Source organism: Aotus nancymaae, unplaced genomic scaffold, assembly GCF_030222135.1.
Source record: "Aotus nancymaae isolate 86718 unplaced genomic scaffold, 86718_ANA_hifiasm-v0.15.2.pri h1tg000006l, whole genome shotgun sequence".
Lineage (NCBI taxonomy): Eukaryota > Metazoa > Chordata > Mammalia > Primates > Aotidae > Aotus > Aotus nancymaae.
In genome coordinates, this window is record NW_026988417.1 from 14,819,839 (window position 1) to 14,835,820 (window position 15,982).

Consider the following 15,982-nt stretch of genomic DNA (forward strand, 5'->3'; position numbering starts at 1 on the left):
GAATAGAGAATTTCTGTTTGGTATAATGAAACAGTTCTGAAGATGGACAGTGGTGATGGTTATATAACATAGTAATTGTACGTAATGCCACTGAACCATACACTTAAAAATGGTTAAGGTGATAAACATTATGTTATATATATTTTACCACAATGGAGCAATTTTCAATAAACTACCACCCCCCCAAAAAAAACTTGAGCTTGTATCAGATTTTGATGCCCTAACCTTTTCCTTTCCTCGATAAGCTTGAATTGCTATTGACTTAACCAATAACTGGCATTTTTTGGTGGACATCTCTACAAATATGTACAATAAAATTAAAAACCCATGGGAGATTATTTAACTTTTTGGCTATAAGAATGATATGTTTCAATTCCTTCAAGGTACCAGGACAGCTTTTATTGTGATTCAGATTATCTTTAAAAATAAGAAACCTTTCTTAATACCCTGCATCCATTCCACATTCACTTATTTGAAAATGTTGAGAAAAACTTGGGATCTTGGAAAAGTGAACTTGATCTAACTGCTACAATATGCTGCTATATTTTTAGAATAAAACTTCTTACCCAAATATAAATTGTTATCCCCTATGTCTTGAACTTATTCCATTTAACAAGGAATATGTGAACGTAAAACTTTGGGTAAGTATGTAAATGTAAAGCTTGTTTGAACAACCTGAGGCGACTGTAGCACAACGATGCATGGACTCTAGTTCTTAAATCCTCTGTGCCCTTCTCAGTGTCTGTTAACGGCTTCTCCATAAATTCCGTATTACTCTGCAAGACTTGTGGCTCTTCGGGTTAAATGAGGGCTGACATGACTGGCAGAGTTGCCTGCAGTGTGTCTTGTTCTGTCCAGTGCTTATTTATCACATATTTTGGTGATCCTTAGTAAATTATTACTAACTCCACCTGTGAATGGTCTCCTTTTGCAGAGCAGAGGTCTTGAGAAGGGAAGATGTAAAGAAGCGCTCATTGTACTTAAAAGTGCTCTTCAACAACAAGGAGGTGTCCAGGACAGTCACTCGGCCGCTAGGAGCAGACTTCCGAGTTCACTTTGGACAGATTTTCAATTTGCAAATAGTCAACTGGCCGGAGAGTTTGGCACTTCAGGTACACATTTTAATTATAGTTACTGGCCAGGTGCTGTGGCTCATGCTTGTACTTTGGGAAGCCAAGGTGGGCGGATCACTTGAGGCCAGGAGTTCGAGACTAGCCTGGCCAACATGGCAAAACCATATCTCTACTGTAATCCAAAAAAAAAGTTAGCCGAGCGTGGTGGCAGGCGCCTGTAATCCCAGCTACTCAGGAGGCTGAGGCAGGAAAATCGCTTGAACTTGGGAGGTGGAGGTTGCATTGAGCTGAGATCATGCCACTGCACTCCAGCCTGGGTGACAGAGTGCAAATTTGTCTCAAAATAATTGTAATAATAATAATTATTATTATAGTTACTGCTCCAATAATTTTTTGTTCATTGTAGGATTGAGATAATTTTAAGTCATCCATTGGCTATACGTATGCCTTGATAGATTCTCAAACCTCTTCCTTGGCAAATCTGTTCTTAAAGCCTTGGCCCAAAGAGATCTGTTCCCCAATTCCTCACCTACTGAAAATGCCAGAAGAATAACTCTGGCCACAGTGCTCTCGAGTGTGTGCGTTGAGATGGGAGAGGGGTGCTGAAGGGGTTTGGGGCACAGGGGGTTCTCCAGCTCATTCACTGAAGACATATTTCAATATCACCTTCTACCAGGACCCTAGCATAATAGAGAAATCAATTATGCCACAATCACGGGAGGTTATAATGTAGGAAAGATACAGATGCTAGGATCCCCCCAAAATTAAGCTCCCCACTAGCCTAAATCCCACCGTTAGCAATATATTTATTTGAGTCTATTTTAGTTTCCTAGGGAAACTAAACTATAACAAGGAACCACTAAGTTGGTGGCTTTAAAACAATAGAAATTTGTTTGTTCACAGTTCTGGAGGCCTAAGTCTGAAATCAAGGTGTCAGGAGGGCCATACTCCCTCAAAAGCTCTAGAGGAGTATCTTTCCCCGCCTCTTCCAGCTCCTCCTGGCACTTAGAGTTCCTTGGTTTGTGTGAGTGTAACTCCAGTCTCTGCTTCCACCTTCACATAGCCTTCTCTGTGTCTCTCTCTGTGGGTCCTCTTTTGTCCCTTATAAGAACACTCTTACTGGATTTAGGGCCCATCCTAATCTAATATGATCTTATTTTCATCCTTAAGTAATGACATCTGCAATGACCCCATTTCCAAATTAGGTGAGTTTCTGGGTGGGCATCAATATGTGGAGGATGTTATTTAACCCACTACAGTGTCTTTAGTCTTGCTTGTTCCTTTGGTGAATCTTCTCCCACAATGCTAATAGGTCTCTCTTATAATCCTAGCAGGCTTGTTCACTAGGATTGCAACTTTGTGGTATGCATGCCCTTGCTTCCCCATCACCACCCAGGCAGAAATCACAGATCCTCATCCATCACTTAGGCAGAAATTTCTCACTTCCCTCCACCACCCTTGCCAGAAAGCAATAATTGATGGTGCTCTTTTTGTTGTGTTTTCCCACCGAGCCTGAATATAATTTTAGAATTCTTCTCAATACAGTACTTCAGGCAGCCACCACCTATTCCTAGTGAGTATAACTGACATTGTCTGTAGGTGCCATTGCGGCTGTATAATTAATAAAATATTTACATACTTCTGTACTGAATGATAAATAGCTGCTGCCCTGACCTTCCTCAATACCATCCTGGCCACATAATCCCCACTTCAAAGACCCTCTGGACCTTCCCACGATTGACCAATTAAAGGGGGTGGGTGACCAAGGCCAGTTCCTCCAGGGCCCTGTTCCCAAGCTGTGGTGGGCAGCTCTTCCAATGGCTTAGTGCCCTGCCTGTGTGTTGTTCAGTATTTTGAATATCAAGCCCCGCCTAGACTCAGTAGTTAAAAACCTGTAGAGGAAGTTTTCGAGACCTGGGATGTGTTCTTTTGACAATGGAAAGGAAGCACAGTAGAACTGCATGGAAAGAGAAGAGGGAATGCCAAGAAATGGGAGGAGGAACCTGAAAGGGGCAGCACTGGCCACCCAAGGTCAACCACCTTGGCTTAGAATTTCTCCGGAGCCTGTGGCAGTTTTGTTCTGTGCCTTTTAATCTGTGATCTGGGGGTGAGTGAAGGCAGGGGTGGTCCTCATTTACAAAGCACCGAGCATCAAGACTCAAGCAAAATTCTTTTGCTGTATTGATACCTGCACAGCTGAAATTTTTTTCTTGAAATTTTAAAACTTTAGATGTTGGCTTAGTCCTGTCACTCACATAACTTTTTAAAATGCCATCTAATTTTTTAAAATGTCTGTGTATTCTGAAACTTGAAAAAAATCAAACTTCTTTGGCTGCTAACTTAAACATAATATGGGTGAGAGGAGAAAGCAAGCGAAAAATGGTTTTAGAAAGGGGTTTGGAGTTGGAGGTTTGGTGAAAACCTGAGATTTTCTTAAGTCTAAAAATTCCCTTTCTGAATGTAAACTGGGGGAAAATAATTTCTATTAATGTTTACTTTCTTCCTTGATTTAAAACTCTGAATGAACACAGAGAATGAAATGAGGCAATTTTGTCTGAAGGTAGAAGTAGAGAGTTGCTCAACGGGGCAGCTTTCAGATACATGGCCACTGGACACAGCCCCTGTGAGGTCCCTGCCCTCAAGTGTGGGGTCCAAGTGGACTCTCTATTCCATCTCCTCTGGGGTTTTACGTGGCCACTGGACACAGCCACTGTAACGTCCCTGCCCTCAGGTGTGGGGTCTAAGTGGACTCTCTATTCGATCTCCACTGAGGCTGACGGCCTGGAACACTTGAAGGGTTCCTCTTCCTCTGTCCTCTTAGCAGTGTCAGTGGGCTCTGTTAGCTTGCTTCCTGAATTTCAGCTAATCTCTTCATCTCATCACCACTCACAGAGATGTACAATTATTTGAGCCACTGGGATGCACTCACTGGGATGCATGATTATTTGATGATGTAAACTATGTACATCATCAACTAGAAGACACCATTCAATTTCAGATGTGTTTAAATGATAAAGCGTATTATACTATATACCACTAACAAGAGCAGCGTTTCTTAGCCAGGGATTCCCTACAGGGATTCCTTTCCATTTGGATGGAAAATTTAAAATCCGAATTCTGAAGCCTCACATCTTTACTTCTTCCCACATTGACCTGTGTGCCCTGCCCCTGAACACATTCACTTAAGTTTAAAGTAAGACTTACCGCACATAAAACATTGTCTAAACTTAGAATAAAACTTGACTGAGAAAGTAAAGAAATGTAAACTCCAGAAGCACACTTGCTGCTCCTCTGTCACCTGCCCTGAATAGAGGAGGAGTTGCAGGGGCCCACATGAGTCCCTCCCTTTCTACACACACCAATAGTGAAGATGTCAGTATTCAGAGTTCTGCCTCCTAGTTTGACATCCATCGTCAACTCGTCCTTCCTTTACCTCCCTTAGGGAGGAAAAGCTGATACCAGGAAGACCAAGATTAACATGAGAAGACCAGATAGAGAACTAGAGGGGAGAGCAGCAGAAAGTAACATGGCAGGCAGACAGGAGAGGAAGTTGGCAAGGAGACACCCACTAGCAGAGTCAGAAAGACAGGAGAGAGACGAGAAGGTCTCCCCTCCTGCAGGTGCCCAGCCATGCCTCCACTGATGGGTAAGAGCTCAGACAACCCTGGCAGCCTGTGAAACACACTCCCACTCTAGGCACTTCTGAATGTTCTGAATTACTTTACAGGGAAAGACTATCTTCTGCCTCCCACAGCACAGCAGTATTTTATTTCACATATATTCTAAAATGTAAACAAGGCCTCCAATACTATCTCCTGCTTATTGCCTTGAATATTAGCTTGCTGTGGATGTTACAGTCAAAATAATTTTTGAAAAACCAATGTGAAAATACTGTGAAATAAATTTTTGAACAGGAAAACAAAGTTACTCAGAATATTATCCAGAATATGCTCATAGGCAATAAGCTTGGTCCTGAAAACTAAATCATACTATTTTTAAAAAATCATAAATTAAGGGAGTTTTGGCTAAGTTCTTAAGCAGTTTAAAGGGATTTGATACCTGCCCAAATCTCATAGCACAATGGCATAATGGCATAGTTTTTTAAGATTGAGTAGTGGCTACAGATTAAATTAATCTAGGAGATACTGTATTTCAAGTCTCTAGTCATAGTAAGTACTGTGGTATTTGGAGATTTTCCATATGATTGCTAGTTTTAAGCAACAGAAGATTTAAGAACTACTGGCAACTTTAGGAGGGTAAGAAAAAACTCACCTTAAATATATGTTAATGCCAGTGCTATCAAATTCTTAACTTTAGAGTGTAGTGCATTTCAGAAAAAGTTCTAAGATCCTCAAAACTATAATGCTTCAATTGATAATTCAACATTTAAGTTGTCAACGTTTTCTGCTTGACTGTGAAAATCCAACTGAGTGTGTAAGCCAGGAGTGTTGTGGAGAATTGGAAGCCATGTACACGAAGGGGTACACAAGGCCCTGCCTCAGGAGTTTCAGTCCAGCTGGGATATAAGGGAGAGCTACGGACAATCAATACTAAATGGTGCATAGATGTATATGACCTTTGAAGGGAACAGTGTTGACTGTGATGTCTGATTTCTTGCATGTTTATAACCATAAGGCTCAGTGCTTCCTAGCCAGCCTTGAGGTAAGAATACCAAGGCAGTTCTACAAGCAAAAGATAAGTCCGAAGGCTGGCACAGAAAGCCAGGAGTGAGGGGATGGGATCAGGGCCTGGCAGTAGAAATGGAAAGAAGGAATTAATTAAACTGAATTTGCAGCCCGAATTGGTGGAATCCACAGAGCTTGATGACAGTTTGACTTGCAGAAGTGAAAAGGGGAGAATCAAAGTTGGGCCAAGCACAGTGGCTCACACTTATAATCCCAGCACTTTGGGAGATGGAAGGATAGATTGGGCCTAGAAGTTTGAGAGCAGCCTGTACAACATAGCGAGACCCCATCTCTACAAAAATTTTTAAAAATTAGCTGGGCATAGTGGCACATACCTGGGTACTCCCAGCTACTTGGGAATTTGAGGCTACAATGAGCCACGATCATGCCACTGTACTCCAGCCTGGGAGACAGGGTGAGACCCTGTCTTTAAAAAAAAAAAAAGTTGGTCCAAAGAGAAAGATGAGATTGGACTTCATGGGACAGGGGAATTGTAGCCAGGCCACAGTCCTTCCAGAAAAGTTTTGAAAATCTTGGCTTTGGAGGCCTTTCCAAAATAAATGTCTAGGCTTTTACAAATGAAATTTGGCTTAGAGATTTAAAAACTTTGCCTTCATTTTTTTGTCCTTCACACATGTAACTTTATCCTACATTCATCTTCTCAACTCCGAAACAACTAACAACAGTGGTGTAATGCTGCTGGGTGACAGCTGGGCACGGTGGCTCAAGCCTGTAATCCCAGCACTTTGGGAGGTGGAGGCAGGTGGATCACCTAAGGTCAGGAGTTCAAGACCAGCCTGGCCAACATGGTGAAACACCGTCTCAAAATACAAAAATTAGCTGGGCATGGTGGTGCACACCTATAATTCCAGCTACTCAGGAGGCTGAGGCTGGAGAATCGCTTGAACCCAGGAGGCAGAGGTTGCAGTAAGCCAAAATTGCTCCACTGCACTTTAGCCTGGGTGACAGAGTGAGACTCTGTCTCAAAATATATATATATATGGAAATTCTCCTTTTAACCTATTTGGTGATGACTTGACTTTTCCTTCTCAGAGCCTTTCCTGATTGCTCTGGCTCATCTGAGGAATAACTCCTCTATCAGAGGGGAGTAACAGTCATATTTGGAGAAGTGTCCTTGTTTACCCTCACCTACCTCACTTTTGTGGTTGCTGTTGGTTCTTTTGGACCCAAGTCCAAAACAGATGTTTTCACATATATCTTACTTGCCATGCTTTAAACAGGATGACAGCAAGTCAGATCACTGATACCAGAAAGCTCTGCTGTGTGCAGTTGGAGAGGTCAGGTGGTTGAGGGCCGGTAGGAAATCAGGGGGTGGCTGCAGGAAGAATGGGTTGCATGAGGCAATAAGACAGGTGTGGTCATCTAAAGGTAAGACGATGAGGGCTTGGATGAGGCAGGGCCTGTGAAACTGGGAATTCTCTACGAAATAATGTTTACTACATGTCTACTGCAGGGCCACAATATTTACATATGTTATCTCATGTTATCCTGAAGAAAACCACGGGTACTTAATGGGAGAATTCCCTTAAAAAAAAAATCTTACTTGCTTTATTTCTCTGAGAAAACAACATGTATAGAAATGTCTGCAGGACAAAAACATGCTGGTTCCATACTATCATTTTAGATGAAAAAAACACAACATGTGATTACATTTCTTTTGTTCCTTTACAGTATTGTGTGATTTTTTAAAAACTTTTTTTAATGATACATAAAATTATATGTATTTATGGGGTACATGTGGTATTTTGATACATGCATAGAATGTGTAATAATCAAATCAGGGTATTTAAGATATCTGTTACCTCAAACATTTATTGTTTGTGTTGCAAACATTTTAAATCTTCTCTTCCAGCTATTTTGAAATATCTAGTAAATTAGGTTAACTATAGTAACCCTACTGTGCTATCAAACATGAGAACTTATTTCTTTTCTTTTTTTTCTTTTTTGAGATGGAGTTTTGTTCTTGTTGCCCAGGCTGGAGTGCAATGGCATGACCTCAGCTCACTACAACCTTCACCTCCTGGGTTCAAGCGATTCTCCTGCCTTAGCCTCCTGAGTAGCTGTGATTACAGGCATGTGCCACCACGCTGGGCTAATTTTGTATTTTTAGTAGAGACGGGGTTTCTCCATGTTGGTCAGGCTGGTCTCAAACTCCTGATCTCAGGTATTCCACCCGCCTTGGCCTCCCAAAGTGCTGGGATTACAGGCATGTGCCACCGTGTCCAGCCCAGAACTTATTCCTTCTAACTATATTTCTGTAATATTAACCAACCTCTCTTCATCCTCCTTCTCTACCTCCTCCCTTCTCAGCCTTTGATAACCATCATTTTACTCTCTTCCTACATAAGATCAGCTTTTTAAGCTCCCACATATGAGTGAGAGGCCAGGGGCGCTGCTAAGCATCCTACCACATATAACTCACCACAACAAAAAATTACTTGCCCCTGAATGTCAATAGTGCTGATGCTGGGAACCCCTGGCTTTGAGAGAAAACAAAAATTAAACTAAATTATACAGAGATCTACTTACAAATACTTACTTAAAGCCCAAAGTACCCATTTCCTAATTTTTTAAAATAGCATTTCTTCCTAGAATTTAAAAGAACTTCTGCTATCTTAAGAGAGTAGAAAATAAAGATTGGGGAAATTCTGGATGTTTTTGACTTTGTCAGATGGAATCTGTTTTTTTCTCATTAAAAAATCTGATAATTATCTTCTGAGACAGTAACATCAACTAGCAAACCCTCCATTCCCCTAGAGTCCATGATTGCCTCTGCCTGAAGACTTGGCACCAAGAACCCCCATTCAGTTCCTCTCTAGATACCAGCTAAAAATGTGGCTCCAGAAACTAGGAGTGAGCAGACTTCCACTGATGTCGTCAGAAACACCCTTTATGTGATCACTTATGTTTTATTGGTCATCACTAGGCATGGTGACCAGCCCAGGGAACACCCATGGGTAATAAAAACCACCTTCCATACCCTTTCACAGGATTATGGTGAAGATTAGACAAGGTACCACACCAAAAGCCCCTTAAGTCCCTGCGCTTCCTGCAAAAGGATGTCTCTGTGGATTTTTGTCTAAATTAAATCTGGAAAAAAAAAATATGGTTTCTTTTATTTCAAACAAAATGAAAGAAAACACATCCTTTTCTTGGGATGAGATGTCATGCCAATGAGTTTGTAATTTAAGAGCTCGAATCAAGGTCTCCAGTGCAATAAATGATAACCTACTACATGTTCTTTAAGCTATCTAAGATTATAGAATTACAGGCTCTTAAGAGTGTTGGGTCAAACAACTAATACTACTCCTTGTCACATCAGAGTTGTGAACCAATAAAAATATAGAGGAGAAAATTTTTTAAAAGAGGAAAGGTCACTTGTAAATAAATAGAGGCTTGATGAATGTATCAATCAATTACAACATATGGAGTACATTTTGATCCTGATTCAAACAAAATATTACAGAATTTTTTGAGGCTCTCAAGGAAATTCGAAATTTACCAATAGTTGAGGTTATTAAGGAATTACTATAAAAACAGTATTGTAATTATGCTTTTAAAAATATTACCTATTAAAGATATATATTGAAATATTTACAGATGAAATGATGTCTAGATTCAAGATACTGGATGGGAGGGGAATGGTTGAGAGTATAGATGAAAGAAGATGTTCATAATATATGATCATTGAAACTGCAGGGGGTGATAGGTCTGTGGTATATTATTATTCCTGTACTGATAAAGACGAATTTGGAGAGTGTGTTTTAAGTGTGCCACTTACGGGCTTCCTGCTGAAATCCTGCCTATTAGAATAGCTCACAGTGATATTAAGTCTGGGGTCCTGAATTCAGTACCTGTGCAATTTTTGCCTGTGTCTTTGACCCAGAGCCCCTCCACACTCAGCCAGCCACCTTGCAAAGGTGAGCTGGGGAGGTGAGACCAGAATGGATAGTGGGGAGGCAAGGCCAGGGTGGTAGCCAGGCACCACTTCATCCTCACTTCTGGACAAGAATTCAGATCAGGCTGGGCACAGGGCTCATGCCTGTAATCTCAGCATTTGGGGAGCCAAGCGAGGGGCAGATCACTTGAGGTCATGAGTTCGAGACCAGCCTGGCCAACATGGTGAAACCCCGTTTTTACTAAAAATACAAACATTAGCCGGGCGTGGTGTCGGGAGCCTGTAATCCCAGCTACTTGGGGGGTGGGGCAGGAGAATCACTTGAACCCAGGAGGCAGAGATTGCAGTGAGCCAAGATTGCGCCACTGCACTCCAGCCTGGGTGACAGAGCAAGACTCCGTCTCAAAAAACAAAAGTTCAGATCATATGCCCTGTAAGCGAGGGTGGGCGAAGAGGATCCGTGGTGTCATCTTTGTGCATTCAAGTTATAAGTGGAAAATACTGACTAGAGGGGGATTATTACACAAGAAGAAAAATATAAAGATTAATTAGTAGAAATAAAAGTAGTCAAATCAGCATTTGTTCAAAAACTGTAAACCAGTCACAGAGACCTCAAGTAGAGAAAGAATAAAACACAGGAAAGAAGCCAGGAGAACTATGTAATATTATGTCATATTACCACAAAAGTGAGATGTGCCAAGAATACAGGGGATTGAATGGAGCCAAGGGTCCAACTGAGGCTGGATTGCGTATTCTTGAATCATGGTTGCCCTGCAATGGAGCCCTTCACCTCATGGTAATAACATCATAATGTGACACACCACAGTGATCTGTAGCAGAGCTGCTGGTGGTCTAAGTGGCTTCATCTAAGAGAAGATCTGAGAAAAATAAGGGGTTACAGCAGATAACAAATAAAATGAGGTCTGAAAGAGAAGAATTTGATAGATTTACTAAAAATGTAACACTCTGGAGTGCTTCTGCATATGGAGCTTCTCCGACTGACTTGGAGATTGGTGCAAATAATAAGCCATCCAGGGGCATGGCTGTCCCACCCATTCCTCCCAATAGTATTGCTGTCTGAAAACAACCTGAGTCCGGAAAAGGAGGAGGCCCATTCTCAAAGCAAGCTGTATATTGGTTTGGAATAAAAACAATTGTCCTTGCCTGCTACTTTGATTAACCTCCCTACCCAGAAGATTAGTCCAGGCTAGAAAGCAGGGTGTCAACAACTTGACCACAAACAGGTGTAAGCTCATCTCCATGGAAACCGTAGTAACACAACTCAACTTTCCATGCTGAGATGAGCCCTTAGGGCTGGAACAGTGACCAGCACAAATACTAACAATATGGACTGATTATCTGACATGAGCGCACACTATTGTTTTTATTGGCTGTTTCCCTTCTCTGGTTTTCAGGTCTATGAAACTATTGGACACAGTGGTCCCACCTTGCTAGCAGAAGTGTTTCTGCCTGTTCCTGAGACTACTGTTGTCGCTGGAAGGGCTCCTATTGAGGAAGTGGAGTTTAGCAGTAATCAGCATGTGACACTGGACCACGAGGGAGTTGGAAGTGGTATGAAAAGCTCATATCTGCAATGGCTCACTGTTTCACTGTCTGTTTTGAATGTGTATATCTCTGTTTCACTTCTCAGACAACAAGAGAATTATAAAGTTGATATCAAAAATTCAAATTTAAACAATGATGCTATGCAACTTTTTGCCAAGTTTTTTATATACCATTGGTGACGATGTAAGTGTATATAACTATGCAACTACAAAGTAGTTTGGCAGTGTGAACTAAGAGCCTTGAAAAATAATTGGTGCCTTACTTTTATTTCTAGGAATCTTTCCTAAGAAAATAATTTGAAATGAGGACAAAGATGTGTGCATAAAAATGTACATCACATAATCCCAGCACTTTGGGAGGCCGAGGCGGGTGGATCACGAGGTCAAGAGATCGAGACCATCCTGGTCAACATGGTGAAACCCCGTCTCTACTAATACAAAAAATTAGCTGGGCACGGTGGCGCGTGCCTGTAATCCCAGCTACTCAGGAGGCTGAGGCAGGAGAATTGCCTGAACCCAGGAGGCGGAGATTGCGGTGAGCCGAGATCGCGCCATTGCGCTCCAGCCTGGGTATCAAGAGCGAAACTCCGTCTCAAAAAAAAAAAAAAAAAAAAAAAATGTACATCACAGTGCTGTTCATAAGCCCAAAAAGTTTGAAATAAATATTCTCTCATCTCCTTCTCCAGCTTCAATTGCCTATATGATGGATCTCACTCCTTCCTCCATGTTTCTTAATCTTTCTTTATTACATTTGCTGTTTTTCTTTCACTGCTACAATCTATATAATTTCTTTAAATTTGTCCTCCAAGCCATGAGTTCACCTTTTGGCTGTCTCTACTTATTGGAACTAATCCTTTCTATTTTTCCTCCCAATTACTGTATTTTTCAGCTCTGGAAATTATGTTTAGTTCTTTCCCAATCAGTGTGGTCAGTTCTGACAGCTTTTGTCCTTTCCTTAGACTCTCATTTCTTTTATATATTCATTCATTCATTTATTTAAATATATTAAAAATATTCTTAAACATTTGGTATCTGATCATTCCAATACCTATCTGCTTCTTGGTCTGATTCTGTTGCCTCGTGTTTATGGTGGCTTGCTTCCTCATGTGTCTGTTGATTTTTTTATCATGACTATACCTGGAATTTTATCTGCATTATTTATTTGAGGCCCAAATTCCATCCTCAGTCTAAAAGTCTAGAGACTTAGGCTTTAGTTCCAGCTCTGATGTTAGCAAGCTGTGAGATTCTGGTAGTCATGTAACTTGTTTGAATATCATTTTCCTCATTTATAAAATGGATCTAATAATAGCTCCTTTAATGTCTTATAAGGTTATTTTTAAGGTCAAGATAGGATGTTCAGTATGAAGGAAAGATGTAGAGTTACTTCATTTAGTGCTTGAAAATCACCTCTTTTAGTTGATTAAATAAACTGCCCAGAGTTTTTACCATTAAATTCCAATTGGTAGAGGCCAAATCAGTGCGACTTTACTGTAGCCGCAACAGCTTAGTAATAACTAAAATGTGTTGTGTGATCACTATTTGCCAGGCATTGTGTAAGTACTTTGCAAATATTAACTTATTTAACGCCTGTTCCTCACTTCCATCTTAGGGTGCTTGCACTTGTTCCTTCTGCCAGCAATGCTCTTTCCCAAAATAATACACCTCTACTCTACCTCTACCTTCTCATTTTCTTCAGATATTTATTCAAAAGTCACTCTCATTGAGGATCTCCTGGCCACCCCGTCTAAAAGTTTATCCCCTCTCCACCCTCCAAAGCACAAATTTTCTATATACCTTCCCTAATTTGTTTCTCCTTAGCACTTGTCTGTACTAGTCTCTAATATACTATTTCTCTTATTACTCTTACTATTGCTTCTCCCCCTACTCAAATATAAACTCCATGAGAACAAAAGTTCTTTCCTTTCTCAATTTTTAGAACAAGGATTCTTATCAGTTTTGCTTCTTTACTGCTACCTTTGTAACCGGGTCACCGGACGGGACTCAGCTCCCTCCCCGATGGGATGTGTCCTGAGGTTCTTGAGCTCCCTGGCCCCAGGAATGAGGAAGAGGCATTGGCCGCGGCGGTCAAGTAAATATCGGACCCAAAGAGTTTTGCAGAGAGCGATTTATTTGGCAGAGAGAGAGAAAAAGAGAGAAGTAGAGCGAGCTCCCACGCAGTTGTGGGAGAGGATCCCAGAGAGGGAAATCCAGGCAGGTAAGGTGCAGTGGAGTTTTAACTTCGAAGTTATTCCTGCCCCATTCACGTTCTTGTCCAATGAGAGGAGTTCTTTCAAACGTCCTCTGGAGTGATTGATCTTCGACTCTAATGCTGGATTGGCTGCTTGGCCCACAATTAAAGCCTCCTACCCCAGAGCTTTTGGCGGGCTTTCTAAACAAAGGACGCTCACCTGGAATTTTACCTAGCCTGTGCGGGAAAGTTAGACAAAGAACTCTAGGTTCCCAGTTGGGGAAGTGGATGGAGGCATGGCGCTGGGGAAGTTCTTACCTTGGAAACCACGCCCCTTGTAAGAGAAGTTAACATAGTCCCCCCACCCTCAGTGCCTGCAATAGTGCCTGGCATGAAGTAGAAGCTCAAATAAGTATCTTGAATGTCTAAATAAATAAATGTCTTTGAAATAATTCTACAAAGGAGGTGCTATTAGTATCCTTAATTTTTTTTTTTTTTTTTTTTTTTTTTTTGAGACGGATTCTTACTCCGTCGCCTAGGCTGGAGTGCAATGGCGCCATCTCGGCTCACTGCCACCTCCGACTCTGGGTTCAAGCGATTTGCCTGTCTCAGCCTCCGGAGAAGCTGGGATTACAGGTGCCCGCCAAGAATTTACAGCCATGCCTGGCTAATTTTTTTATTCTTAGTAGAGATAGGGTTTCTCCATGTTGGCCAGGCTGGTCTTGAACTCCTGACCTCTGATAATCCACCCGCCTCGGCCTCCCAAAGTGCTGGAATTACAGGCGTGAGCCACCGTGCCTAGACAGTATCCTTGATTTATACATTAAAAACTAAGGCTTAGAGAAGTTAACTAATTTGTCTAAGGTCACACAGCTGTGAAGCATGTGTACACAGGTGGACCCACTCGAGACTACTCATGGGAACGACTACTCTCTGCCATCAGAGACAGAGCTGAGCAGCTGTCAGCATTATCACCTGAAGAAATTCAGTGAAACTGGCTTGAATCACATGCTCCATCTTCATCACCCCTGCCCACTCCAAGTTCCATTTGTCTACTATCTGCTTTCTTGACAGGACCAGGATCAGTCCCTCTTTCTAAACAGCATCCTGTTTAATCTGATGTTTCCTTAGGAGTGCCCTTCTCATTTGAAGCTGATGGCAGTAACCAGCTGATTCTGATGACCTCAGGGAAAGTATCTCATAGTGTGGCATGGGCCATTGGAGAAAATGGGATACCTTTAATTCCTCCATTGTCACAGCAGAACATCGGATTTCGGAGGTAATACATAGTGAGAGTAAATTAATGAGTAATGTCAGTATTAGCATTAAAGATACCCAAGGGGAAAGAAAGCTTGCAATATCATATTCTTTCCTTTTATTGTCACGTGCCAGTATTTTCAAGAATTTTTATTCTTAAGGTAACAAAAAATGTTTATAACAACCTCTAGTCCAAAAAAAAATAAAATATTAATAGCCTAACAAATATTAAGTGTTTATCATTATTAGATACAGTGAAAATAACTTAATCTTCACAGTAACTCTAGGAGGTATCCTTTCCCCTATTTTACAGATAGGGAGGTGCACAGCATCACAGAGTTCTATGTATTTGGCCCTTAGTAAAGATTTGTTACTAATGATGATTGGTGTAGTATCTGCTGTTTACATGAAAGTTCCCATTCTCCAGCCTCCTCCCTTGATTGCTAGATCCTTGAGTCTCTACTCAGAACAGAAGAAAGGTACTCTGGGCCTCACCCTAGACCGGCCCCTCCTTGTGTTTGTTACTTGTCCCTGAAGCCTGGACTGTGGTAGCCTGTGGCCTTCCTACCCACTGTGGTAGACTGTGGGTCTTCCTCTGTCAGAGTCGCTCTCTGTCATTCCCCAGTAGATGTGTCTTCAGTCAATCATTTCACCATTCCAGGCCTCAGTTGCCTCATCTCTAAAATAAAAGGATTCATTGTGATCATCAAGAAGACACTTTCCAAGTCACAGGCTGTCATGTTCAACTTGTAGAAAAACAGAATGGGGCTTCTTTAGTTCCCCTGATGCCCTCTCCATCCCCATACCGACTACCCATGTCCATGTGATAAAAACCACAAGGAGAGGCTGCTCTGTGCTTTCTAGGTCAGAAGCTACTTCCAGTGGAGGCTTGACTATGCCTTTGAATGTAAGAAGTCTGCCTTCATTTCACTTGTGTTTAGTGCTTGAAAAATCTCCTGGGGATTAAAGCTTTCGACTCCTCAGGATAGAAGGTAAAACACAATGTGAGTAACAATATGCAGGACTATTAATAAGGCCCAGCTCAACCTTTCTGACCACCGTGGCTTCGTTTGAATTCCATGTGTCCAAAGCTGGTGCTTAAGTTCGTTGTTTAACGGTTGGTTTTAGACTGGGCGTGGTGGCTCACACCTGTAATCCCAGCACTTTGGGAGGCCAAGGGAGGCAGATCACTTGAGGTCAGAAGTTTGAGACCAGCCTGGCCAACATGGCAAAACCCCGACTTTACTAAAAATACAAAAAATAAAATAAAATTAGCTAGGCATAGTGGCACATGT

The 15,982-nt window shown here is 41.6% G+C and overlaps 1 protein-coding gene across 1 annotated transcript in view; it reads left to right on the plus strand.

Moving 5' to 3' along the window:
- Positions 1 to 15,982, plus strand: part of CC2D2A (coiled-coil and C2 domain containing 2A) — a 140,311-nt gene that overhangs the window by 74,710 nt on the left and 49,619 nt on the right. The window contains exons 17-19 of the mRNA XM_012472423.3: positions 935 to 1,112; positions 11,093 to 11,249; positions 14,562 to 14,709. Coding sequence (XP_012327846.2) covers positions 935 to 1,112; positions 11,093 to 11,249; positions 14,562 to 14,709 — 483 coding nt within the window. The remainder of the gene's footprint in view (positions 1 to 934; positions 1,113 to 11,092; positions 11,250 to 14,561; positions 14,710 to 15,982) is intronic.